The sequence below is a fragment of the Carassius gibelio genome, chromosome A10 (genome assembly GCF_023724105.1).
Source record: "Carassius gibelio isolate Cgi1373 ecotype wild population from Czech Republic chromosome A10, carGib1.2-hapl.c, whole genome shotgun sequence".
Taxonomy (NCBI): Eukaryota; Metazoa; Chordata; class Actinopteri; order Cypriniformes; family Cyprinidae; genus Carassius; species Carassius gibelio.
In genome coordinates, this window is record NC_068380.1 from 6874478 (window position 1) to 6902323 (window position 27846).

The 27846-nt window shown below is 37.6% G+C and overlaps 1 protein-coding gene across 7 annotated transcripts; it reads left to right on the plus strand.

Moving 5' to 3' along the window:
- The first annotated feature begins 3604 nt into the window (after positions 1–3604).
- LOC128020964 (ubiquitin carboxyl-terminal hydrolase 25) lies at positions 3605–27502 on the plus strand. Of its 7 annotated transcripts, none has more exons than XM_052607796.1 (26): positions 3624–3874; positions 5861–5938; positions 6072–6216; positions 7687–7810; positions 7927–8089; positions 9508–9594; positions 10446–10583; positions 10816–10892; positions 11196–11269; positions 12123–12274; positions 12928–13055; positions 13576–13671; positions 13946–14110; positions 14218–14441; positions 14521–14591; positions 14684–14912; positions 15642–15860; positions 15933–16075; positions 17359–17532; positions 18062–18157; positions 20820–20998; positions 22428–22506; positions 22798–22877; positions 23174–23297; positions 23960–24155; positions 25975–27502. In XM_052607796.1, the coding sequence occupies exons 1-26, from the start codon at positions 3833–3835 to the stop codon at positions 26151–26153; spliced, it is 3462 nt and encodes a 1153-aa protein (XP_052463756.1). In that variant the 5' UTR covers positions 3624–3832; the 3' UTR covers positions 26154–27502. The 7 variants fall into 7 exon arrangements, with proteins under 7 accessions (XP_052463760.1, XP_052463756.1, XP_052463754.1 ...); XM_052607794.1 differs by having other exon boundaries at positions 3625–3874; positions 15639–15860; XM_052607795.1 differs by having other exon boundaries at positions 3625–3874; positions 15639–15860; positions 15936–16075.
- Positions 27503–27846: the final 344 nt, after the last annotated feature.

Genomic DNA, 27846 nt, shown 5'->3' on the forward strand with positions numbered 1-27846 from the left:
TAAGAAGAAATTGGAAAACATTGTTTTATAATCATGGGAAAACAGGTAGTTGGCTTCCATTTTAAAAAGTGCCTTGTCCAACCATTGTGAGAAACACATTGATCTTAATTTTTTACTTCCTTTTGGCCACTTAAATTAAACTTCAGAATAAACATCATGAGACAAAATTGTTGCATTGCATACATAAGGATTGCAGAAAGATGCATTTGTAAGACAAAACAAAGTCAACAAAATATCAAACCTAAAGGCATTTATTTTAAAGAAAAATTACACAAGCACAAATTTTATGAAAAACTATTTCACAATATATATATATATATATATATATATATATATATATATATATATATATATATATATATATATATATATATATACACATTTAAATATAAAACAATCGAACTGTATAATATTTAAAGTCGTGCCAAAATTAACTCTTTAAGCGAAGTTAGTGCAGATTCCTCTTGCTTTGATATTTTGCTACCATGTTTAAGTGTGAAGAAAATGTCAAACTTATTTAGCGGCAGATGGAGGAAAAACAAAAAAAGTAAAAATAGTGATTTTACATTTCACTGCATGTTTCCACTTGCATGCTCTTTTTGTCTGCCTTCCTTCCCTTTTCTGGATCCTCTAATAAGGTTTTTTTCTTCAACTTCACATAACCTTTCCTTCATGTGAACTTCTCCATCCAGAGATACTTATCATGCTTGAACTGCCAGTAACCCCCGGTTTCCTTTTGGCTTCAAAACAGAGGAGAGGGCAAAGGCACAAGTCACACGTCTGAACCGAGGTCAGCGTTTAAACCGCACAAACGGCCGTTTGTCTGTCTCACATCCTCTGATATCCTGGACTGTGCCGGTGGATGGGGAGGTGGCCAAGAAAGCTACTTACAATTTAACTATAGCCCACTACACAAAGGAAATGGTTTGGTCTTCTAGGAAGACAAAGTACTCAGGTCAGCAAGGTTCAGCAGGTTGAGATGGAGGTTTGGAGCCGCTGTGTGTATTTTCTGCATTGAAGCACGGCCTCCTGGGTCAACGTTTAACCCAAACCCATTGCAATCCACAGCTGCTGGTGTAGAAAACACACATTCACAGGTGCTTAATTACATCTGCGAGCTGATCTGCTGGAGTGATTCTCACGGGTTCATGAACAAATTGCTCTTTGACATGGAAATAATTGTGTGAAGTTAATTTTAAGATCTTAAAGAGACAAAGCTTCATCTATCTATCTATCTGTCTGTCTTTCTGTCTATCAATTCAGTTTAGTTCAGTTCAGTATCTATCCATTTATCTATTCAAGTCCAGTTACTGATATGTGATGTTCTTTAAATTCAATGAATCTAAATTCTGCTTGTTTTCAATTCTGTATCCTATTTGCTACCTCAGTTCAAATTCAAGATCTGAATTGTTAAATGTAAAAGTCATATATAACACAACCCTGATTGCAATTACTCATGTTTTTGAACAAGAAGATGCTTGAAACAAGGTACACTGGGAAAAGCCTGTCAATTAAATCAACTTTATTGTACCAATAAGCTACTAGAAGCTGTGCATTATAGCAGTATTTCCCCATCTAAGGTTTTTTTTCACCCAGACTAAAGGCATTTTTCTGTATGAAGATAAACAGCCGTTAAAAATCACTCTAACACGTCTTCCTCTAGCCTCTTTCTGTGTGCTGGAGGTATTCTTTGTTTCCATTGTTTCGCCCGCTCCCCTGTGCTGGATGCTGGTGAAGGTGAGCTTCTTGAAGTCTGTGCCAGAGCCTCAGGGGTTGTGACCTTTGTCTCTCTCTCTCTCTCTGACATCTTTAGCTCACTCACTGTGGTTGATCTGCAGTTGCCCTGCAGCTGTGACCCCCCCCCCCATTTCCCAACAGCCCCCTCTTCAAAGGCCACCAGAAACGTGACAGCTGGCAGAAGAACTTCTCCTTTCATTAAGAGTGCTCACTGAGCCCTGTTGTTGATCGTGGGTAACTGGTGGTGTGTTGACCTCGTGCCAAAGAGCATAAAAGAGCTTAAAATGGATTCACACTTAACTTATGTTGGAGTTAACATATCATGGGTTAATGGCACGATAAACCCTTGTGCAAAGAAAACCTATAATGAATGATCAATATATTAAATGATATATTGATAATGGTGTATTTGAAATTATACTGAATTATATATTGTGTAATTATATAACTATAATACATAAGGAATTGCCTCTTTCATATACGGAAAAATATGTGACAATATTACTTTACTTTACTGAGTCCAGATTGAGATTAGAACTATTGGTACTAAGGGCAAAGGTCAGAGAGTGACCGCCGTAAGTAACGCATTTCTACAGAATATTGCAGAAGATTCATTTCCACTCTCAAAGTTGAGGAAATTGCCCAGACTGACCCAGAAAACCTCTGAACTTCATGTTAAGAGAGCTGAGAGTTAGTACAGAGGTGGAGGTCAGATTTATCTGATTTAGTTGGATTAAAGCCACAATTCTTTGCTGTGAATTCTTTATGAGTAACATGCCAAGTGTACAAGTGTTATTTTTAATTTAACATTTTACAGCTGTAATATGAACTCACATAACAGCCGAATGATTACCTTCTAGTGACCTCTGACCTGTAAATAAAAAAACGGGCTTATTTTATGTAATCAGAGAGAGCTGTGCTTAATTACCATACAGGAAACAGTTTTGATATCCCTCAGATTATTACTGTAGATACACACATGCTGTGAAATATGAGTCACTGTAATGATCATGAGAGACCAACCCAGTTTATGCAACGGTGCACTGACTGAAAACATGTACATGAGCGCCACCTGCTGGGAGGACACGAGACATATACATGTTCTAAGGACTAAAAATGAACCGATGTTGATGCATATGAAGGAGCGTGCACACTCTATTTAATTAATTGCTTTAATATTCAGTCTGTGAAGGGTCATACTTACATTTTAAAATACTAATAAATAAAAATGGGATAGAAACAGAGTATATATCCCCGGTTTCACATAACACAGACAAGGCTTAAACATATCTGGGCTGTTTTAACTAAAGGACTGACCTTAATATAGGTCTTTGTCAGTGTAATTGGTTTGTCTCAAGATACAAACTAATGTTTTTTTCTAAGGCACGGTTATAAAATATAATTAAATGTCCAAAATGATCTATGGACAAATATGGCTTAATCTAAGCCCCTCTTTTTTTGTGTGATTGACAAAAATATGTCCTACGTCATACTGCATACCGTATTTACATGGGCATGTTGCCATATGGGCTAAATGTTTAAAATAGCTTTTCAGTTCACTACAATTTAATAATTAAACCCTAAATTATGTTGACCAAAAGCAAAGTTTTGTTATTTTTGGATATTAACTCTTACAGTTTTATTAATTATTTTGTGTTTCATAATATATATATATATATATATATATATATATATATATATATATATACTGTATATGTGTGTGTGTGTGTGTGTGTTTGTGTGTGCGCGTGTACAGGCAATCGTATTTTATTTTTAGGAAATAACATCTGTTTTTTTAGTCAAGTCTTTGTTTATTAGATTATTGTTTATGGGTGCATTGTTTTGTTTTGTTGTGTGCGAGTAGGGGTGTGTTTATATCCATCGCTATGACGTAGTCGCGCGCGCATGTGATTCAGACCCAACTAATGGATGTCAGAGATGTGAGCATTGTTTGTACTCTTCGAGTACTCTGCAGCGCCGAGGAGTACAGGGTTTTTATTTTTTTTAAACTCTCCCATTTCAAACTACTCTAATCCCTGTATGCTCCGATTTCTCCCTCTAACCTGAGTCCATTTCGTCTGGATCGGAACCGGCCATGACCGTGGAGCAGAATGTCCTGCAGCAGCACTCTCAGAAGGTAACGCACGCGCGCGCACACATATCAGGCTCGGCCCAGTCCGTTTCGTCTCGGCTCGGTTAGTTTGGTGTCACAAACAGGTTTATGGGCGCGTTGAAAGTTCCAATGGTTCGGTTTGATTGCTGAGGCCTAGTGTTCGCATCACATTAGCCGCGCCTCACGTTTCTGTTTTTGCTTTTATACGCTGGACTATTTGTGTTTACACACGTATGCGTTTTAAATCAGTTAAACAGTTTAAAACAATAAACAACTATACATAACAGCATAAATCTGCTAAACTCAACGTTAATCAGTCGCCTTTGTCCTAACATAGCTAAAGCTACTAAACTTCCCCATCAAAACGCTCTTAAATCTCACTAAATACCCCGCGAAGTCTCAGTGTTCAGCAGTGTTATGTTGTCTCATGTGACGTTGGAGTTTATGTTTCGTGTAACGTTAGCGGTTTGTTTATGTTCTGACACCCACACTGCTGCTTCATAACATTTATTCATACTTTCGTCCTTATGTTTGTAAACATTCGCCGTTTCATGTTGATTGAATCGTGGTTTTGTGTTAATCTGTTTTTAAACTTGACATTGTATCTTGTTAGTTTTTATGTCGGTTTCAATTTCTTCTGTTTGTAAACAGGCTGTTGAGTAGACGTGTCAGTAGTTTTTTTTCTCAGTTTTATTAGTTCATAAACATTAGTCTGGTTGATTTATGTCATTATTTCATTTTTTTTGTAAACATCAGGGCTTTCTTGGATTTCAATTTCATCTATTTTAAAACGTTTATATTATGTTTGTTTTGTCATTTTTAGCTTTTAAATTTAATATCATGTTTTTATGGTGTTATTTGTTTGTAAAAATTAGGCTTTTCTTGTTAGGCTTTTCTTTTTTTGTCTAGTTTTTGTAGATTAAAATGGAATCTGTATGTCTTTTTTGTAGTGGTTGTAAAGTGCTCACTGAGGGGCTGCTTTGGTTTTTAATAGAATAATTTAAATTTAGTTTAATAGGCAGATAATTTATCAGTGTATAATGCAGTTACTGAAGAAGTGATCTTAATTAAACTGAACTAGTTACAGCAGGTGGTGGGGAATATAAAACGATGTATTTTGCATAAACTGAAAGTGCACGGACTGTAAGTTTCAGCAGCCCTGATTTGGCTACAAGCTTGTGTTGCTTTATCGTGTTACTGTTGAGAAATGTGTGTTGCATAGCCCATCTCAGGGAGGGGTGTGCCTCCTTCAGAGGGTTGGGACGTGCACGCACCGCACATAAAACGTTTCATGTCATATCTTGAACGTAAAGCATACAAAGCATTAAAAGGTCAGTGCATTAGTTTGTTATGTAATGATGTTACTATCTTAGACCTATTATGAAGCAAACAGAAAAACATTTGTATAAAATTCGGTAGAGCCCAAAGCAATGGTTAGACGAGTAGAAACAGATCAGTCATACTGTTTTTCAGTCTAGGGAGGAGTGCCGTTCCTCCCTCTTCAGCCTGGCACAAGTCTGTTTTTGACTCATGCCGTTCCTGAATGCAGCCAGGACTGAGATAAAGGGCCAGTACTCTCGGTTTCCCAGCCAGAGGTGTGAGATGTTGTTCTGTTTGTTGCTGAGTGGTGCTGGTGATTTGGATCCTGGTCTTGCAGAGCCGGACTCTTCAACATTTGATCCATTTCACAGCTTATTCTGCCAAAAAATAAATAAAACACCCCACTTAGACAGGAAGAGACATGTAAAATGACCAATACTGGTTGTCTTGTTTTTAAAAGTGAGATTTAGTAGTGGGTAAAACAGGTGTGCTCATGGATATTATATTTATCTCCCCTGGGATATTGAAATGACATACAATTTTAAGTAAATAAAAATAAAGCACTAGAAAGGATATTCAAGCACCACAACATTAGAATGTGCAGTTCCTTAATTTTTAATCATTTATTTGGTTTGGAATTTGTCCGTTTTTGATGTTTAGAAATGTGTTTCTCTTGTGTTTTTCTCGTAGCACCAGCAGACATTACTGAACCAGCTGAGGGAAGTTACTGGAACTACAGATGTTCAGCTGTTACAGCAGGCACTGCAGGTGAACCATCTGTTTCATTAACTCTCTAAATAACTAGATTTGGTAGATGCAAATTTAATGTTATTTGCTCAAAGACAAGTAGTTTCTTACTGCATGTAATGAAAGCTGTTCGAACATCTGTATTTGTGTCCAGGTCAGTAATGGTGACCTAGCCGAGGCGGTGGCCTTTCTCACTGAGAAGAACGCCAAGGTCCCACAGCAAGATGAAGCCACATATTACCAGACGGCCCAAATCACCAATGATCGATACATCAGTGTGGGCAGCCAGGCTGACACAAGTACGTATTTAAATCTCAGAACAATGATGGGCTGGAATCCAGGGGAAGGTTACACTGCTCTGTGGTTCAGTACAATGAAATGCCATGGCGCCAATGCAATCTGAATGAAGAACCAGCAGTAAATGCTTTGTTTCTGACAGCAAAACTGATTTATTTGCTTTAGATTTCAGTCTGTGCTTTAGTGCCTGAACTTAATAAGTTTGATTTTAGGATTGATTCATTATCTTCTAAAGTGCAGGAGTAAATGCGCTCCGCTGTGTCAAACCAGAGAACTAATATTTATTCCACACGTCCTGCTGAAAGGAAAGAGATGAAACATCATGTAACCCGTAACAGTGGGAGTTTTGGCAGCTCTCTTATAACTACATGCATGTCATCTCAGAGAGCCAGACCTTTTAAAGAGCCAGCCTGCCACTCCTCCCAGCTTGCTTCAGATGATTATGAAACCATCTCCAGTCCTACTGCTGAGAGAATGCTGATGGAGGGAATGTTAGTTTGGCATGCGGCCTCATGTTTTTATTGAAACTCTCGACATGCGCTTAAGAGATATTCATGTGACAGTGTTATAACCTCTAGGCCATGCTGATTTATTGGATGATATTTAACAATTTAGATGTTCTTGACATTAGCTGTTTCACAAAATTGTTCAAAATCTAGTAAATGCCTCATCAGTTGTTAGGCTTTAAAATATTTGAGTGAAAATTGTGTAAATGTTCATTTAAGGGTTAGTTCATGGAAAAAAGAAAATTATGTCATTAATGACGCATGCTCATGTCGTTCCAAACCTATAAGACCTCCGTTCATCTTCGGAACACAGTTTAAGAAATTGTAGATTTTGTCCGAGAGCTCTCAGTCCCTCCATTGATGCTGTGTGTACGGTCTACTGTCCATGTCCAGAAACGTAAGAAAAATATCAAGTAGTCCATGTGATATCAGAGGGTCAGTTAGAATTTTTTGAAGCATCGAAAATACATTTTGGTCCAAAAACTACAACTTTATTCAGCATTGTCTTCTCTTCCGTGTCTGTTGTGAGAGAGTTCAAAACACAGGAGTTTAGTGATATCTGGTGCGCGAAGGAATCACTCGATGTAACCGGATCTTCTTGAACCGTTTCAAATGATTCGGTTCGATTTGGTGAACTGTTTCAAAAGGATTCGGTTACATCGAGTGATTCCTTCGCTCTCGGACTAAATCTAAAATATCTTAAACTGTGTTTCGAAGATGAACGGAGGTCTTACAGGTTTGGAATGACATGAGGGTCATTAATGACATAATTTTCTTTTTTTGGATGATGTCAAGATTGTAATATTTCTTTATACATTTTTTCTTCTATCCCAATTCAGTATGTGGAAACAAGTCAAATTTATTTATTTAAGAAATATAATATAAATATTATATAAATATTATATATAAAAATATTTTGCTAGTAACCTACTTTGTTTACTTTCAGTGTTCCTATGATTGTTTCAGATGTAATTGATCTCACTGGAGATGATAAAGATGACCTTCAGCGGGCGATCGCTCTCAGTCTGGAGGAGTCAAACAGGGCCTTCAGGGAGACGGGCATCACTGATGAAGAGCAGGCTATCAGCAGGTGGGCTTTTAACTGTACTTTTAACTTTTATCCTGCTGAATATTTAGTATTATTGTACATTTTAATACAGAAAAGTGTAAAGAGGCAGGAGTAAAGTTGGTGTCTATGTGCTTCAGAGTCCTGGAGGCCAGCATTGCTGAGAACAAGGCCAGCCTGAAGCGCACACACACAGAAGTATGGAGCGATTCACCCAACCCTCACGATAGGAAGAGGCAGGAGAACTGTCCCGTAGGGCTGAAGAACGTGGGGAACACGTGCTGGTTCAGTGCAGTTATACAGGTCCGTGTCAGCCGCTGTGATTACTTTACAACTGGAAACACATTTGCTTCTTTAATGAACTGGAAAACAACAAAAGACCGTTTAATGAATTAATTTTAATTGTGTCTTATTTTAATTTGATAATACTCCAGACAATTCGATTATGGTTGTCCCGCCTGTGTTGTAGATCTGAATGAAGTCGAGTGGCCTTGTTTTGCGGTTATTAATGCAGAGGTACAGCTGTATCAGTGCTGTTAATTGCATCAGCACATTTAATTCAGAGAAGATGAAATGGAATGTGCATCTAGATTTTGCTGGATCAAGTTTAGAGCACTGGAGTAGATGAAATATGGCAAGAAACTAAAGAAACTTTTTTTCTGAAAGAAATTCATTTGTAACATTTATTCAGCAAGGTTACTTTAAACTTAGAAAATAAGCTTTCAAAAATTTCAACTTTAAAGAATAGAAAAAAATGAAGAAATGTTTCTTAAGCAGCAAATCAGTATATAAGAATAATTTCGGAAAGATCATGTGACACCGAAAACTAGAGTACCGGCTGCTAAAATATTAACTTTGCCACCAATGGAAATAATTATTTTAAGTTTAATAGAAAAAAATGTTTTTGTATCAAATAAATGCATTCTAAACCTCTAAAAAATATATATATATATATTTTACCGACCTCAAACTTTTGGTGTGTGTGTGTGCGTGTGTGTACAGGGTGTTTAAAAATATTAAAATAACCACTTTCGGCACACACAAAATTATCCATGAGTATATTGTTTTCTCTGTTAACAGCTAAAAAAATACACAGTGGTGAAATTGTATGGTTTGGAATTAAGTGTTTTAATTGCTTTTATATGACGCTGGTAATTGCAATTGCAAATTTATTGTTTTTTATTATATTATTCATTTATTACATTTAATATTGATTATTCCTGTAATTATTTATTACTACCAAACAACATTAATATTGTACTCCTATTTGTCTGTATGTATTAAAACAACTCTGAAGGTGACTTCAGGTTCTACTGAGGCCTGATTGTTTGTGTCTCTTATGCGATGTCAGAACATGAACCATGTTGATAGTTGAGTAATGATCGCTGAGTACTGTCACATGCTGTTTACCTCCTGTGTGTAACCCGACTCGTGAAGAACAGCAGCTGCTCTGGCACTCACAGCTCTGTGGATTTATAGATCTGGACAACGAGACACTAAATGTGTGAATCTGTCACCAAAAACAGTCCGTCAGTCATTCACACAACGAAACTGGAGTCACACTTCAACAAAGCGTGAGAAAAATGCCAAATGCATTTAGGGGGAAACGCATGCAGTCTTTTTATTTTGTCCAACGGATCATCTCAGGGTTGCGTTAATATTAGAGCTGGCACGCACTAATCTCAAATACTGATATTTATCTTTTTATCTATATGTTTCAGTCTCTTTTTAACCTGCTGGAGTTCCAGAGGCTGGTGTTGAATTATTCGCCCCCTGCACGGATGCAGGACTTGCCCCGCATTCAGAAGGTGAGATTGCCACCCGATACCCAGCTCACATGCCATAAGAATCCATTTCTCACCGAGACACACTTCCAGCAACTGTGACCTTGTTTGAGCCTCAGCTGAATGCTGTGACATTATCGTACTTTTACAAGCACTGGTTTTCATCCATCTGACTGGCCTTTGACCAGATGAGCTGAAGCAGAGGAAGTGCTTTTTCAAGGTCCCTATATTCTAGCTGTTAAACTGTCACACTCGCTTTTCCGGACTGCTTTTAAAAGTGAAAGAAGTAGTGGACAGTGTCTGGCTCAGCAGGCTGGCTGCTGTCTGGGTGATTTCTTTCTTCAGTATGTTCCTCTGGGGCCCCTGAGCCTGTGAACAGGGTCAGCAGACATGGCCACTAATCTGAGCTTAACCTCATCTACTGATAGAAGACCACAGAGCCCTGAATTCATCATGTCCTCTCTCTTTATTGCTCGTTTTCTTTCATCTGCTGAGCTCTTGCTAGACTTTAATCTAATATCAATTAAAAGTGTCCTCCGAAGAAGAAAATCCAGATAATGTGATCTGGTGAAGGTTTTTGACCTTGTATGACATTATTGAGATGTTTGTCAGGTAAAGATGACCTTACTTGAAAGCAGACAGACCTAACTAATCAACTCTTATCATCCAAATCCACTAAACAATTTGCCATCATATCCTATTTCAATGTTAAGTTAATATACAACATCCCAAAACCAGTGTTTCATTTAACATTATGCATTTAGCTGAAATTTTATATCAGTCATGTACTCCTTGGGAATCAAATCCATGACCTTGATTTTGCTGGTGCTACGCTCCGCCGTTTTTTAATTTGGTCTCCATTTGCATTCCCATAGGAGCACAGGAACCTGCCCTTCATGCAGGAGCTGAGGCACCTCTTTTCTTTGTTGGTGGGTTCCAAGCGAAAGTATGTGGACCCATCCAGGGCCGTGGAAATCCTCAAAGACGCCTTTAAGTCCAGTGAATCTCAGCAGGTAAGTTTCTGTCATTTACATACAAAATATATAATCTTAAAGGTAAAGTACACCTTTTAGTAACAAAAAGTTGGTTTCATTCCAAAGATCATTGAATGGGTAAAATGAAAAATGAAATTTTTTGGTGCAATATAAAAAGTAAACTCATAAGTGAGCTTCAGGGAAAAATTGAGACCAGTTAAAACAAGAATACATTTGTTCGGGATATGAGTTGGGGTGTTTGTTTGTACAGCAGGATGTGAGTGAGTTCACCCATAAACTCTTGGACTGGCTAGAGGATGCATTTCAGATAAAGGCAGAGGAGGACAGGTAAGCCCATATACGTCCCCCTAGAATATCTGATGACCATCACAATTTCACAAGGCTTTCCACTGCATCTCTGTGATCCTGTCATTTCAGTCAGAATGATGTATGAGCGCACCACAAATTCAGCTGGACCAGACATTAATGATGATTAATGTGGTACATTAATATTTATGACTTCAATTAGCACCGTTAAATTCCTGCTGAAGACAGTCCTCATGTGACTCCTACCGCCAAAGGACACAGACTCCTCTAGTTCAGACCATTTCCAGCCCCATGTGACTCCATGTTTGCTCTTGTTCTACACAGAGAGGGTGAGAAGCCGAAGAACCCGATGGTTGACCTGTTTTATGGCCGTTTTCTGGCTGTTGGCGTCCTGGAAGGTGAATATTCATCAGCTGTATGAGCCCTCTCTCCTAGTTGATGAAAAGTGACCTTGCGTTAATGTAATGTGGAGAACCCAAGTTCTAAAACAATGTAATGGTCATTGATGTGAGAGTGGTGTTGGGCTTCTTAAACGTACGTACAAACATACTGGTTACATACAGACATGTTAAGTTGATTAACTTTTTACCTTGTCAAGATTGTTTACCTTGTGCACTTGTTTTGATGGCTTTTGAGTACCAAATTTATCCAAATATTTTTGCAAACCTAGTAAAACCACACAAAATGTACTATTTCTTGTTTTAAAATGCAAAGGTTTATGGTCCGGATAATCATACATTAAGTGTGGGGACAGTAAAAGAAAAAAAAAATAATAATAATTGTAGTAAGCAAAGATGCATTAAACTGATCAAGCAAAGACAGTTGTAATATTACAAAAGTTTTTTTATTCTAAATAAATGCTGTTCTTTTAAACTTTCTATTAATCAAAGAATCCTGAAAAGAAAAAAAAGTATTACAGCAGAACAACTGTTTTTAGTACTGATAATAATAAGAAATGTTTCTTGAGCACTAAATCTGCATATCGTATGATTTCTGAAGGATCATGTGACTGAAAACTGAAGTAATGGCTGCGGAAAATTAAAGCTTTGAATAATAAAGCCGAATAATAACAAATATAGTGTAATAAAGTAAAATATGCATAACGGGACCGTGTGGTTATTACATTTCCTGAGCATTTTGATTTTTGCATACAATGTAGCATGTTTCTGGACAAGACCAAACCATAGAATTTGCATGTTTGTTTGGGTATTAACTAAAGACAATGATGTAAACTTGAGTGTGTTTTTACAGGAAAGAAATTTGAAAACACTGAGATGTTTGGACAGTACCCTCTGCAGGTGAACGGCTTCAAAGATCTGCACGAGTGTTTAGAGGCAGCCATGATAGAGGGAGAAATCGAGTCTTTGCATTCTGCCGAGAACTCTGCCAAATCAGGGCAAGAGGTTTGTAGAGAGCTTGTCTCTGGTCTCTTTTTTTTTTTTTTTTCTGTCCCAGTGCACCACGATGTGCTCAAACATTTTAAACCGTTCCCTTTTCTGAGATAATCCTTCTACTCCTTCAATCACAATCTTTGAGGTGCAAGAAAAAAAAAACATGACCTCTGACTGAGATGTTACACAATGGCTTTTCAGTCATCAGTGCTGCCTTAGGCAGATCCCTTTGCAGCTGCTCCCTGCTAATTACTTCAGCTGAGTGCAAATAAAGAAGGAGATTCTCTGGTGTACATTTATTCTCAACTCCAACAGGCTGGGATGTTAATGAAAGCCCAGCACATCATGTCTCTCTCAGGGCTCAAAATGTGATCAGGTCACCAGTGTTCATTCTAGCAATGGAGGCGGAGTTGGGATGGCTTACATGGATGGCTTTTCATGGAGCATGCTGGAGTTCAAATACTGCTAAACACAGATTTCTGGGAAATAAAATGTTTCTTTTAAGGCAAGAAATTCTAGTTTTGGAGAAAACTGAAAATCTGTATCAAATCAATCAAATTCATTTAAAGACATCAAAGGAATTTTCCTACTTTAATTGTTGAAATGTGTGGTCAAATAAGACATTATATGTTATATGCTAATCATTGGTGGGGTTTTTTTTTCAGCATTGGTTCACAGAACTCCCACCGGTTTTGACCTTTGAACTGTCTAGGTTTGAGTTTAATCAAACCTTAGGCCGACCTGAGAAGATTCACAACAAGCTAGAGTTTCCCTCCATGCTATACATGGACAGGTAATGGTGTTTTTTTTTTAAATAATTTATTAATTTTCATACTTGTATTTTCAAAAATAAGTCATGATGAGGGAAAAAACATATATAAGTCGCACTGGACTATAAGTCGCATTTATTTAGAAACAAGAGAAAACATTACGGTCTATGGCCGCGAGAGGGCACTCTGTTTTCAGTGTAGGCTACAGGAGAACTGAGCAGCATAGAGCGCCCTCTCGTGGATGTAGATGGTAATGTTTTCTCTTGGTTCAGTACTATGTTCATTTCTCTTGGTTCTTGTCAAATTCATTTTAATATATAAGTCGCACCTGACTATAAGTCGCAGGACCAGCCAAACTATGAAAAACGTGCGACTTATAGTCTAGAAAATTCAGTATATATGAATGTATGTAAATGTTTTTTAAATGACTTTTGTCTGTGTTTTTGAATGTTTTGTGAAACATCAAATGACAATGATCCTGTATATGCAACACCAAATACTTCCAGTTTTCAGTGTAACTGCATCTTGTGTAATTGATTCCAGGTACATGGACAGGAACAGAGACATCACACGGATAAAACGAGAGGAGATCAGAAGACTAAAGGAGCACCTGACTGTTCTCCAGCAGCGACTTGAGAGGTTTGTTAACTCTGTTTAGCCTCTGCCCTGATCTAGAGAGAACTTGCTGTTACCTTGCATAGCAGGACAATTCCAGCTTTCAACATGAAAGCAGCTTTTATATTGTTAATGGAAAGACACAAGTCACATGTTGAGTTTTGGCTGAAATGTTCCTGAAGAATGAGTTTGAGGATACCGACTGACTTTCTGTTTCATATTTCTGCTTTTGGTTATAGAAAACTAACCCTTTTCTCATTTGAGATCCGTTTTTTTCTTAAAATGTTCTCTGGGACAGGTATCTGAGCTATGGCTCAGGGCCCAAGCGGTTTCCTCTGGCTGATGTTCTTCAGTATGCCATGGAGTTTGCGTCCAGCAAGCCTGTGTGCACGTCTCCTGTGGAGGACATCAATAAAACAGCACCACCTGCTGGCACGACTGCACATCTGCCACCTTCTGCATGGCAAGTTTCTTCACCTGGTCCAAGTCTGAACATTTATTTGGAATAGCTCTTTTTTTTTCTCTAATACATTTGTGAGATATTAAAGTGTTTTTCTGCATGGACTTCAGCACAGGGGAGCAGCCGGATACATCTGTCCCAGCCGAGGGCTCCAGCTCTGGTCCACAGGCACAGCAACATCAACGGGTTTTGATCCATAAACCGTTCACTCAGTCTCGTGTGCCCCCAGATCTACCCATGCACCCCGCCCCACGGCACATCACAGAGGAGGAGCTGCGGGTGCTGGAGGGCTGTCTGCACCGCTGGAGGAGCGAGGTGGAGAATGACACCAGGGGTACAAACACGCATGCAGGCAAACATAAGCTTATACTGCGTTGGGCTTTGTAGCAATGTTTCTGTCTGGTGTGTGTCAGATCTGCAGGCCAGTATATCTAGAATCCACAGAACCATTGAGCTTATGTATTCTGACAAGTCTATGATGCAGGTGAGAAGCTTTTTGAGATCTCATTTAATTTTCTAACCATCTCGGAAATTACCCCAGAATGAGTTCATCTTGTTCATGATGATGCGTTTCAGGTGCCGTACCGGCTGCATGCCGTTTTAGTCCACGAGGGTCAGGCTAATGCAGGTCACTACTGGGCATACATCTTTGACCCACATCAACAGCGGTGGATGAAATACAATGATATTTCGGTGACAAAGTCATCCTGGGAGGAGCTGGTGCGAGACTCGTTCGGTGGATATCGCAATGCCAGTGCATACTGCCTCATGTACATTGATGATAAGAAGCCCTTTCTTATCGAAGGTAACCTAATCCACATATGCAAGTTTACTCATTTATTAGTCTCTTATGAGTTATCAACACAGGTAATGAGCTGAGTAGTGAAATCTAAAAACTTCTATTTTCCACTCAAAAATAAAATGCAATCGGTGATTAGTTATTAGTTTAAAAATAAAAATAAAATATTTTTAAATTGCAAAATAAATAATGTTTAACACAGCGTATTTAATTAATAAATGTATTATTAAAAATGCAGTTTAAAGCACAAATTATTTTATTAATGTATTTTATTGTTACAAACCAGTTTTAAAGTGTTTTTATTTGTCAGTTTGTTAAATTGTCTCATTTAACTATATTTTGAACAACTTTATGTGCGTTTCTTAGACAAATTGAAAAATAATTTACATTTTTAAATTAATAAATGGATTCTTTATTTTTAAGAGACACTCCAATTCCTCCCTAATTTATGTATCTATGTTTATCTGTATCTTTAGAAATCTGCTAAATATTAAAATATGACAACCCCCTATTCAGAGTGTTTTCAAAGAAGCAGTGTTTTTTTTTTTTTTTTTTTTTTTTTTTTTTTTTTTTTTTTTTGGTAATTAAGATTTTCGTTGTTGGGATCCGTTTTAAACTGACAGTCATAATTAGCTTTATTTAAGAAAAAATAAATAAAACAGCAGTTAAAATGTCTTCACATTTCGATCCATGTGTGTTTGTGAAATGGCTCTGTGCTTCTGTGTGTCTCAGAAGAGTTTGATAAAGAGACAGGGCAGATGCTCAGCGGCTTGGACAAGCTCCCTCCTGATCTAAAGGAGTATGTGGAGGCAGATAACAAGCTCTTTGAGAGAGAGATGAAGGAGTGGGACGCTCTTCAAGCACGCAAACTCCAGCAGGAGAAACTGGCATTGGCCGCCGCCAGTGTGGCCGCCCAACCCATGTGCACTGAACCCTGCCCTCCAGACAACACCGGTGAGCCTTTCACATGTCTGAATCTGAAACAAGTGTCTTTAACTCATGGAAACTGACTCTGTGCTCCCTCAGCAGCCCCTCAGCATGACCCAGAGTACATGGAGCAGCAGTCGCCCACCGGAGACTCCAAACACCTGCAGGATGACACCGAGAGAGCCATCAGCAAAGCTGCTGCTGAGCATGATGAGAAGAGTCCAGAGGCCCTGCTCAACACAGTAAGACATACATAAACACATGATGAACAAGGTCTGAGTCCGTCAGTCGGTTCTGGAGACCAAAACACTCTTCAAAGTGTGCGTTTAGAAAGTTCTGTAGTTGGATGTAGGGCAAACTTTAATGTCTGCAAATGAGAACAAAGGCCAGTAGGTTTAAATTGTGTGTGTTAGTTTTCATGTCACACTGTTTATGCTTTCATCATCTCTCTTAGGAACACATTATTATTTGGTTCTGATCAATCAGATTTGCGCTTTGCTTCATCCATCAGAATAATGTGCAATTCTTTTTACAAATAATTCTGCATTTATTTTTTTATTATGCAGATGAGGTTCTTCGTTCATTACATTACTCATTATCCACTGTAGATAGAGAAGTGTGCGTTGCTTTAGCTGATGAGGGACTGTGAGTTTTTCTGATGCTTAAGATTGGATTGACAGCAGTATTGATACTGATGAAATTATTTTTGTAGGTCATACACATTCAGTTTTTTTAAGGAGAAAACAAAATTGTAATTTTTTAAATATATATATTTTCTGTAGGTGAAATTTAATTCTGTTTAAGGCCAGAAAACAAAATAATAATTTATAAAACCGTTTTTATGTGTGAAGTTTTGCAACTCATTTGAAATTCATCATTAATTATATATATATATATATATAAACATGTTGTTCATTAAAATTGTACTTATATTTAATAGTTTTTTTTTTTTTTTTTTTTTTTGTGGAACAGATTGAGTTCTGATTAATTTGTGTTGGATTTGGCAATTAATTTGTAATTCATGAATAATTATTTGTTTTAATATATTAATTAAAAGAGTACATGGACTTTCTACTACCCACATACTTTTCTCCTATCCCAGTTTAACATAAGACAACTCTAAGCAATTCACAAGCTGTCTCGGAGGTTGCATTCGTCATCTGTCATCGAGCTTGTCTCATTTCAGAAAATTAAAAATGAGAGCAGCAATAGTTAGATTTCCCTTGAAAAAGCAAAACGGTTTGGGACAGAGCTATTCGTTTGTTCAGCCAATCAGGAACATCCCAACTGAAAGTGGTGACACTGATGGCAGATGGTACCAAATCTGGTTCATAACAAACCAGGAAAGTTTGTATCCATGATCTAGATAATATAGATAATTTTAATAATGGTAATAATAATATTAATGAATGAATGAATAAATAGAAAGATTAACTGAATTAGTACACACATGAACATGCTCTCTCAGTTCTAGCCCGCTTTCTCTTTCGGAAAGCTTTTTTTTTTCTCTTTCTGTCTCTCTTAGTCTCAGTCATCACATCCCGACAGCGAGGTGACCTCTGACCCCTGTCCTCCCCTTGACCCTGAGCAGGACAACTCCGCCTCCTCTCCACCCTCACCTCAGCGGGTGGTGGAGGTGGCCATTCCTAATGTAGGAACCTTTGTCATTCAGTCGAAGGAGGGAGGTTATGATGATGAGGTAGAGTCCTAGGCAGCGTTTGGTCATGAGCGTGCAGCCCTAAATCTCCCAGCATCCCTTTCACAACCTGCCAAACATGCCAAACCCATTACAGATTAACATTTATATGCAAGCTACTCCCAGCGGACTCCCAAACTACTAACATTGCCCCTGGTAAAACATTACAAAATAGGAAAGGTTCTGTTTTGCCCAACTTATTTTTCCTTCATGAAGCGCAAGCTTGAGATCATAGTATTATTTTCACTTAAATGTACCGTCTACACAGCTCACTATGGTGTTCATTATTTATTTAAAGAAGCAAAGGCACATTAACTTGCATGATGATCCTGTTTTGAATGTTTAAACATCTTTAATGCTGTGGGCATGGCTTCGAATGAGCTTTTCTGTTCAAAGCTAATTCGTTTACTTCAATGGGTTGGCTTGAGTTCATTCGCTGGTGGCTGAGCTGTCGTGTGATTGGCATGCGGACTGGCCAATGAGAGTTTTGGAGGCGTAGCCGGTGTAGTAATATCCTTCCCTCCTTGGGCAGGCGATGATGACCCCAAACATGCAGGGTGTCATAATGGCCATTGGCAAATCCAGGAGTGTTTATGACAAGTGTGGGCCTGAAGCAGCGTTCTTCAAGGTACATGACCTGCAGCATGCCACACCCCCTGTGCATCACATTAGCTCTTTGACCACACCTCCTCCCCCTGCGCATCTCATTATCTCTGTTAGCTCGCTGTTTACACTGCAGGCTGTGACAACCCTCTGCATCCTGTTTTACTATGCTGTTAATGTTATTTATTCATTATATTATTCATTATCCAATGTAAATAGAGAAGTGTGTATAAAGTATGTTTACACCTAAGATTGGATTGATATCAGCCTCCAGTTATTTAATCATCAATTATAATGGTATTTTGAAAATAAAATGAAATTATATTAAATTTATTTTTTGTAGATTAAACCGAATAAACAAAGTAGTCATTTGTAAAATAATTTGTATGTGTTGGTTTGGCAATTCATTTGTAATTAATCAATAATTATAATTGTGTGTGTGAATGTATGTGTGTGTATATACAGTGCACAGCATAAATTGTTACACCGCCTCTAAAGCTAAAACAAGTTAATATTTTTCTTGAAGAAACGTTAGGGGTTCTTTGGAGATGTATGTATGCTCCAACAAACCTGCTTGATCAATTACCAAAGAAGAATGCCGAAATTATCCAGCAAAATAAGATTTTCTTATCAAAGTGATAAAATTGTTTTGCAAAAATCAGTACACCTTCCTGAAAGTTACTAAATAAAAAATAATAAGGTTTAAGGCTATTTTTGATCAACAGGTAAGTATGTTGAACCAAAACTTTTAAAGACAAGTAATTTCCTGCCAATTAAAAGTGTTATAAAGCCCACTGAATCATACTCTGAAACATGCTCTGACTCAATGCTGGATGCAGTGGAAGCACTTGGGAGAGAACTTTTTTATTTATTTATTTATTTTTATATAAACTAGCATTTGTTTTTGGTATCTTAAGCTGTAACACAACATGGCAGAAAACGTCGCGTACTAATTAAAACTTTAAAGATTACTTCATTAAAATCATTTAAAACAGCAGGTGCTAAGCGAATATAGTGTGTTGTCGGTTAGACTTTTTAACATTCTGTCAAGGGTCTACAGGTGAAAAATATTATTTTGGCTAATTGTGACACACATTAATGTGCATTTCTATTTAAGCAAATAAACTTAACGTAATTGTTTCATTGGCAGATCTCTATAGGCGTTGTTTTTTTTTGTCTTCACTTGTTGTCCAGCTGTGTACTTTCACTCTGCACGCAAGCTCTTATTTCTACAACTAAAGATGTTTGAGTCATATCACAGACATTACAATCAGATGCACCAAATCAGTCATTACTTTATGTACCTTCTGTTGTAGATGGAAAGATTACATTCTTTTCTACAGGGTTTCCGCGGGGTCTTAAAAAGTCTAAAAAAGTCTAAAATTTCCAAATCACAATTTAAGGCCTTAAAAAGTCTTAAATTTGCTGGAGTATTGTGTTCTAGGTCTTAAATAATTTTAAACAGGTCTTAATTTTCCTACGTCCATGTAAATCTCATTGAAACGCTCCCGCAGCGCTTTGGAATGTTTTTTTTTTTATTTAATCCGTGGTGTTGTAGTTCCTTATTTCGCTAGTCCAAATATAATTGGCTGTATTACGACTACAAAAGAGACCAATATGCAACCACCAATCAGCTTTGAGCTTTCATGTTATTGGCGCGAGTCTCTTGGATACCACAGACAGATGTAAAACGGATTTTTTATTCAGCTATGGGGAAGTGTAAGTTTAGCGATACTTGGCTTGAGAAACCTGAATTTAGTGCTTGGTTAAAGTCAGTTGCAAACAATGTATTTGAAGCCTACTGCATCTTATGCAAGAAAGCAATTAAATTGGGAACGTTGGGTGTACGGGCGCTGGAGTCTCATGCAAAAAGTTATAAACATCTAACTGCTGTGAAGGGTCTCCAGCAAACGACAGCCATCAGCCAGTTCTTGCAAGTATCTGACGGCTCCAGCAATACTTCTACACTGCCTAGGCGAGGCCCACACAGTAGCTCCGCAACTCCCGCAATCGACCTCCGTGTCGCTTTTGGATCAGAGCCAACACTAAAAGCGGAGGTGCTCTGGGTTCTCCACACGGTGACTAGACACCAGTCCTACAGTGCGAATGAGGAAATCGGGGAATTGTTTCAAACGATGTTTCCGGACTCTGAGATCGCTAAATCCTTCAGGTGCGGGAAAGATAAAACGTCATACATTACGCGCTTTGGAATAGCGGATTTTATAAAAAGAGAACTAATTTCCAAAATCACGGGACCGTTCGTGCTGATGTTCGACGAAAGTCTGAATCGCACCACCAAAACGAAACAGCTGGACCTGCACATACGTTTTTGGGAGGGCGGGCAGGTGCAGTCAAGATACCTGGGATCCCAGTTCATGGGGCATGCAACAGCTGTCTTCAGTACTATGTTCAGTTTGAATAAATTAATTTAGTTTGCAAGTAATTTTGAGACTGCGTTTCCTTTGTACGTTTTTTTTATGTCGTGATATAGGTCTTAAATTTCATTCATAATGGTCTTAAAAAGGTCTTAAAAAGTCTTAAATTTGACTTTGTGAAACCTGCAGAAACCCTGTTTCTAGCTCATTTGCATTTTTAAGACTTTCTAAATAAACACATCCATCTCTGCATATCTCTGACACTCTTTATTTCTTTCCTACTGTCTCTCGACTTCTTTCTATCTCTAACAGGCAATGAAAGTAGAGTACACTCGTTTATTGAGGTTCGCTCAGGAGGACACGCCCCCCGAGAGGGACTACCGACTGCAGCATGTCATCGTTTACTTGGTACACAACCAGGCACCCAAAAAGATTGTGGAGAGAACTCTGCTCATGCAGTTCGCTGACAGAAACCTTGGCTTTGATGAGAGGTATGAGTCGTATGAAACATTATTATTATTATTCTTTTTTCTTTTTTTTTTTTTTTTCTTTTTTTTTTTTTTATATAAAATGTAATTAAATGTTTATGTTTTTGTTATGTAATTTTATTTATTTATTTACAAACTGCAAAACATCTCTCTAAAAAGCAAATGCAAAATAAAAGGACTGCTTTTGAGTCTTTTTTTATTTTTGCATTTTATTCTATTAATATTCAATTTTAAGTAAATCGTTTTTATGTAAGGATTCTATACACAAAACACAAAACTACAGTTTTAATTTAATTAAATTTTGTTAAATTTAATTTGTAATTATTTTAAGACACTTGTGTGGATGTCATTTATATATTATAATGCCCAGCTGCATTTGTTTTACAGGGTTCCCATCATAGAAAGCCTGGAAGAATAAGGCAGTTTTAAAATGGGATTTCTAGGCCTGTAAAACTAATGGAAAATGTAAAATAATTCACATTAATGATTTTGTTGATTTTGATCCATGTTTTTTTTTTTCTAGTTATGCTCAACTCTAAAAGATTTCTGCAGCTAGAAAGTTTTAAAAATACAGTAAAACAACTTTAAAATTAACAGAAAACCATTGTTCAAAAGCTGTGGGAAACTTCATTTAAAACAAATAAATACTAATATTTTGTGCAAAAACTAATAAAAATAAAAAATACAGTGGTCCCAATAAGTATTTGGTACTTCAGCAAAAAAAAATTATGTATTATATATACATACACACACATATATATATATATATATATGTATATGTATATATATGTATGTATGTATATATAATACATAATTTTTTTTTGCTGAAGTACCAAATACTTATTGGGACCACTGTATTTTTTTTTAACAAGCTTTCCAACGAGTTTGGCTCTGAAATACTCTTTAACTTCACTTACGAAAGGCGTTTGTATTATACAGTTAGTTGAGCATCAAATTGACAAATATGAAAGACAAGCATTAGCCACACACAATGCTTGACAGGACCGCCTCACTGATAACTTAACACTTCCAAAGGCCAGTTCCATCTCGAGCCTTCCAGACTGACACAGACAGTGATTATCAGCTCGTTAAAGCAGTCGCTGTGGTTTCGGATCATTGTGTTACCAAACAGCTTCCTGTCTGTGCGCCTGAAAGTCTTGTGTCTCGCTACACAGTCTCGTGTGTCTCCAGAGCAGACTGCACTCTCCAGTGTGGAGCGTGATCCATATTCATAAGCAAATTGATTTCTTTCTCTTCTATTTTGAGCGAGGTAATTAGATTGATGTGAGCATGGCCCCAGATGCGACGCTCTCTTTCCATTTTGTTTTGGATAATAAAGTATGATTCATGGCCAGAGGATGCAGCTCGTTCCTGAGAGCATCTCTTGAGTCACGCCTGAGCTCTAATGTGACGGCCCTGTTCTTCCCTGCAGGTGTAAGAGCATCATGAAGGTGGCACGTGCTAAACTGGAGCTCATTGAGCCTGACGAGGTGAACATGGAGGAATACGAGGTAAGCGAAGTGTTTCTTATCCACGTTCGCCCACTGTTTGAAATTGAATTGTGAATGATAAGCCAGTTTCTGAACTACTGAGGTTGGAAGCAGGATACAGATTCATCAATTGAATCATGTATATGTAAGAATGTAAGAAAAGGAAGTATCTAAAAAAATTTTTTTTTTTATTATATAATAAAAAATATACATTATAATTAAAAGTATGTGTATAGATAGATACACATATAGATCGATTTTAATTGTATTTTGTATTTTTAAAATAATCTAATGCCTCTGCTTTTGGCACAGATGTGGCATCAGGATTACAGGAAATTCCGTGACACGACAGTACTTCTGTTAATTGGCCTGGAATTATTCCTAAAGAAAAGGTGAAGATTTAGTTTTCTGTATCTTGACCTTTCTTTTCATTCAAGATGAACATGAAAACCATGGAAAAAAATGAAAAGGAGGAAACCATACCACATTGATTTTCTATATCACCACTAGATGGCAGCATATTCTGTTTGATTAACTCTAGGTTGCCACAGTTATTGCTTCAAGAAACATTTATCATGCAGCTTTTTACTAATTTCCTTATATTTTATTTGGATTGCAAATGTATCTTCTATGTATGTATATTCTAGTTAAAAAGCCATATTAATGTGCTCTTTTTATTATATTGCAGTTACGTGGAAGCATTGATGTACCTGATCTACGCCTATCAGTACAACAAAGAGCTCCTGGCAAAAGGGCCATACAGAGGCCACGATGAGGAGCTGATCACACATTACCGCAGAGAGTGCCTGCTAGTGAGTGAATCAACCACCTACTATTAACCCGGATCTACAGCCAGCTCAAACTGAGCTCCTAACAGCTCTCAGACCAGTATTATTCATGCCAATGCACATGCTTTCCTGTAAACAGTGTTTCTAACACCAGGGACTGGAACAAATCTGGTTAGCATTTCAGTACAAAGTGCATTAAGGGCAATAGTTGGCATATATGTGATTTTGCAAATACAATTATGAACGTTTTATCTGTCAAGTCTAAAATCCTGTTTTCATTTTCTGTCAGAGTTTTGCTTGGGGCATGGACTGTTTTCATACTTTTATGGCATTTGGATTTACTTTAGGTTTCAAATCTGAAAGCTGAAGCTTCTATTTGTTGCTGTTGTAAATCAGCTGTAATAAACATTTGCTTTGACTTTGCAATTCACTGCTGTTCTCCCCATCTATGTACCCGGTGACCCCCGCATGGCTATTGTGCTCGTAATATAATCATCAGTCCTGGAATAGGAAGCATGTTGCACTCACTGCGTAAACACATTAGCGGGAAGCACGTCGTTGTCCTTGTTTCACCTTTTGCGAGGACTGAAAGAATGTCTCGGATGTGGAGGATGTTTCATTAAAGCGAGGAGTGTTTACCATTTTTCTATGCATTGATTTTTGTGGGCTCTTTTTATGTCTCGCAGAAGTTGAACGAACATGCGGCTGTCCTCTTTGAGACAGGCGAGGAGATTGAAGTGAATGCAGGTCTGAGCATCATGAATGAGCTGGTGGTGGCCTGTATTCCACTGCTGCTGGTGGATGAGATGGAGGAGAAAGACATGGTGGCTGTCGAAGACATGAGGAACCGATGGTGCTCGTACCTGGGCCAAGAAATGGAGCGTAAGTCTTAGGAGTGGGAATTTCAGTTATATTCTCTGGGTCACAATCAAATCGATTCTCGGTTTAGAAATCAAATTTCGATTCAGTATATTAAAACTTTTTTTTAGATCATAGTGTTCAGTAGTGTCCTTATGCGTCGTCTTTTATGTCAAATTCTTATATTTAATCAGTATATAGAGTTAGAATGATTATAGACTATAGGGCTGTTACCAATCAAATCAAATCCTTATCGAAATAAGCATATTTGGCACAGAAGCTGCATCTGAAGTGGCATTTAGATTTATTTGCACAGAATTTAATGCACCTCAAAGGTGGCATAAATGCATTTATGCTGCACTTGCAATTGCATAAATCATGCTATAAGATTGTTTTAAAAATAGATTTTTAATACAATTAAATTATTTTAAAAATGATATACTTTATGAAATTAAAACTGACAGTAGGTGGCGCAAGTCCTTGTCTTAATAAGCAAGACATTGAATCATTCATTCAAACCATTTATTCAAAACAGCAGATTCATTAAACAAAGCCAGTCACAGGCTGTGTCTTAAATTGCATACTTCCTTACCGTGGTAAGCAGCATGTGAAAGAGTACTACAGTGGGTATAAAAAACAAGTCAAGTCTGCTTTATTGTCAATTCTTACACATGTACAGTACTTACATACAGAGAATCGAAATTACGTTACTCTCAAACCCCCGGTGAATACAGATAACACTAACAGTAGAGCCCAAAAATCTAGATCAAATATAAAATATAGCTGTACAATAAGGGAATGTAAAAAAAGGACATCTTATAAAATTTTAAATAAAGTTAAAAAAAGCAGCGCAAGGCACATGGCAGATAGAGTGCAAACTAGTGAAGTGAACAAACAGTGCAGATAGAAAAAAAGGCTTATTCAGTCTGATTAAAGTGACAAAGGGCTCAAGAGCAGTTACTTTGTTTAACTGACTGTTGAGGTAGTAGAGTGACGTCAGTTCCATGCTGAATGTGGTAGTGAGCAGACCAGTGCTGCACAAAGCTACTGGTGCATGTCATCATGAATTACCCCCCTTTAAAACAATCACATTTAGTTTCTTTGTAGCCTGAAATGAAGGTTTTAGTTTTATCCGACTGTACTCCGTGCAACCTATAACTTCCAAGTGAAAGATATAACACAAACATATTATAAAAAAAAAAAAAACAGAATTACGGAGTTGGAGAGTGGATCACCCCCTTGTGTCAGTATTTTGTTGAACTACCTTTTTCTTCAATGACAGCCTTTAGTCTGTTGGCATGTCTTTATTTAATTTGCACGTCTAGCCTTTGCAATATTTGTCCACTCTACTTTGCAGAACTTAAGTTCAGTTATTTTGATGGTAATGGAATTTATAACCATTATATAATGTGTTTTTTCTATTCTTTCTCTATACGTTAAAAATAAACCTACCATAAAAATTACAGACCCTTCATTTCTGTGTAAGTGTGCAAACTTACAAAATCAGCAGGGGATCAAATAAATATTTGAATGCTTAGTTAATACACTAACTTTAATGCACTGTTAATGCTTAGTTCCAGAACCAGAGCAGGGGTTGTAAGGTAGCGTCAACCCCACCAGGGTGATGGGTACTTAATCAAAGGGACCATAACTGATTTAATGAGCCTTTCCCAGTTTCACTGTACCCGCTGTATGTAAATATTTAATTGAGAAATTTTTGTACTTTTAAAAAAAAATTTTTTAAACAATTTAAATTGGTAGAATATAGACAAATTTTTCCCCCTAGTAAGTCCACTTTGCAGATACAAATAACAACTCAAACTTGTGTCCTTTTCTTCTCCAGCGAATCTCCAGGAGAAGCTCACCGACTTCCTTCCCAAACTGCTCGACTGCTCAACAGAGATCAAAAGCTTTCATGACCCTCCCAAACTACCTTCATACTCCACGCTGGAGCTTTGCGAGCGTTACGGCCAGGTCATGACGTCGCTCACCCTGAATCGAACCCCCGCAGATGGCAGATGAGCTGCGCAGACTTTGTCTCCCTTCACTAACACACGCCTTCCTTAAAGCAGGGGTGTCCCACATCTACCGACCTTTCTTTTCTCTATTGCTGCTAGAGATTTTATCTTTATCCTTATCGGTATTATTAATATTATTTTGAGGATTCTGTTATATTTTAAAGCTAACGCAACAGTAAGAACAGTGTGAAACTGTACAGAGACGAAGAAGCAGCATTAGAAGGATAGTTCACCCGAAAAAAAAAAAAATTGGGTCATCATTTATTCACCTTATGTTGTTCCAAACCCATATGAAGGAGATGTCTAGCAGAATGTTCAAGCTGCTGGTGCCAGGGACAGCCGTGGTTGCAAAGAAGAAAATCATATGGGCTCTAAACTACTTCAGGGTAAAAAAAATGATGATGGTTTTTATTTTCGAGTGAACTTCAAAGCGAATAGTGGTATCATGATGGCGTTTTAGACATTGGCGCATGCAGCTTTAGCTTTGTGAAACGAGGTTGAGGATTCATTTCAATATTTGTTTTATTTTCATTTGATGTTCCCCCGGATCAACCTGCCGCAGTGCCCTCGGTTTTTTAGTGTTACTTCATTGTCTTGTTTAATTTAGTTTTTTCTATGGATGGTGAGTCAAAAAGCTGGAGCTCTCGGACGGGTCTGCGGACCTGACAACTGGGACTTTAATACAAGTTTTAAGTGCTGTGGTTTGCAGCCATGGGAAATACTGTGGCTTGTTAATAAATTGAGAGAATAAAATTTTATTTATGGCTCTTTTAGGCCAGAAACATATTTTTTTAAATGTTCCTAATCTTTATTGAACTTCGCATTGAATGAAACTGTGCTGTACTACTTTGGGTATCTCAAAGAGAACAGAGTATGTTTTCCCCATGGACTGCACCTGAATCCTTTTTAGACTCTTCCTGGGTTAGGTTTACCACAAAAAGTTTCATAGAAACTGAAAAGGCCTGGTATTGAGTTTAAGGGGCAAACACTACTGCTTTCCCAAAGAAAACTGGTAAGAACACAGTACTATACTGAATCTTTCACAGTCAGTTGCTGTGCATTCGTAGTATAATGTGCAGAGTAAATATGCTTTGTTGCATTGTTTCAGGATAGTTTCAAGTGGGCTTTGATGCCAAGCATCAACTAAAACTGAAAGTTTAGTGTTAACACTGGTGGAAAATTCCCGAATTGATGCACTCAGCATCATTATTGTACATACTTACACCCTTATGTTTGTGTCAAAAAGTTTTTCGTTTTGTTTTTCTTTGACCAGAGCAGCTTGTTAAGCACATATGACTTTCAAGGCTATTAAACAAAGCTGACACAAATAAACCAACCAAAACTGACTGTAAATGCATGATTCTCTCTGTTTTAATGCACTGATTCACAAGAGAGTGGCTTGGGGGAGGGGTGTATGAGTGTGACCACGCCTTCACGTTTGACCACACCCACTCTGTTACTGCACTTCTCTAAATTCCTTTTCATAGCTCTCCTGGACATCATGGTACAATACATTTGAACAATTCCAAGAAGCCATCTTTAAAACCTGAAAGCAGGAACAGTCTTTCTAGGAACAGTTTTATTGTATTAGATTCCTGTGCACCTAGTCACCCACTTAAGAAATAAATAAGATCACTGATGGCAAGATGCAGAATAGTCACTTTATCATGAGATTAACCAAATATTTGTTCGTTAAA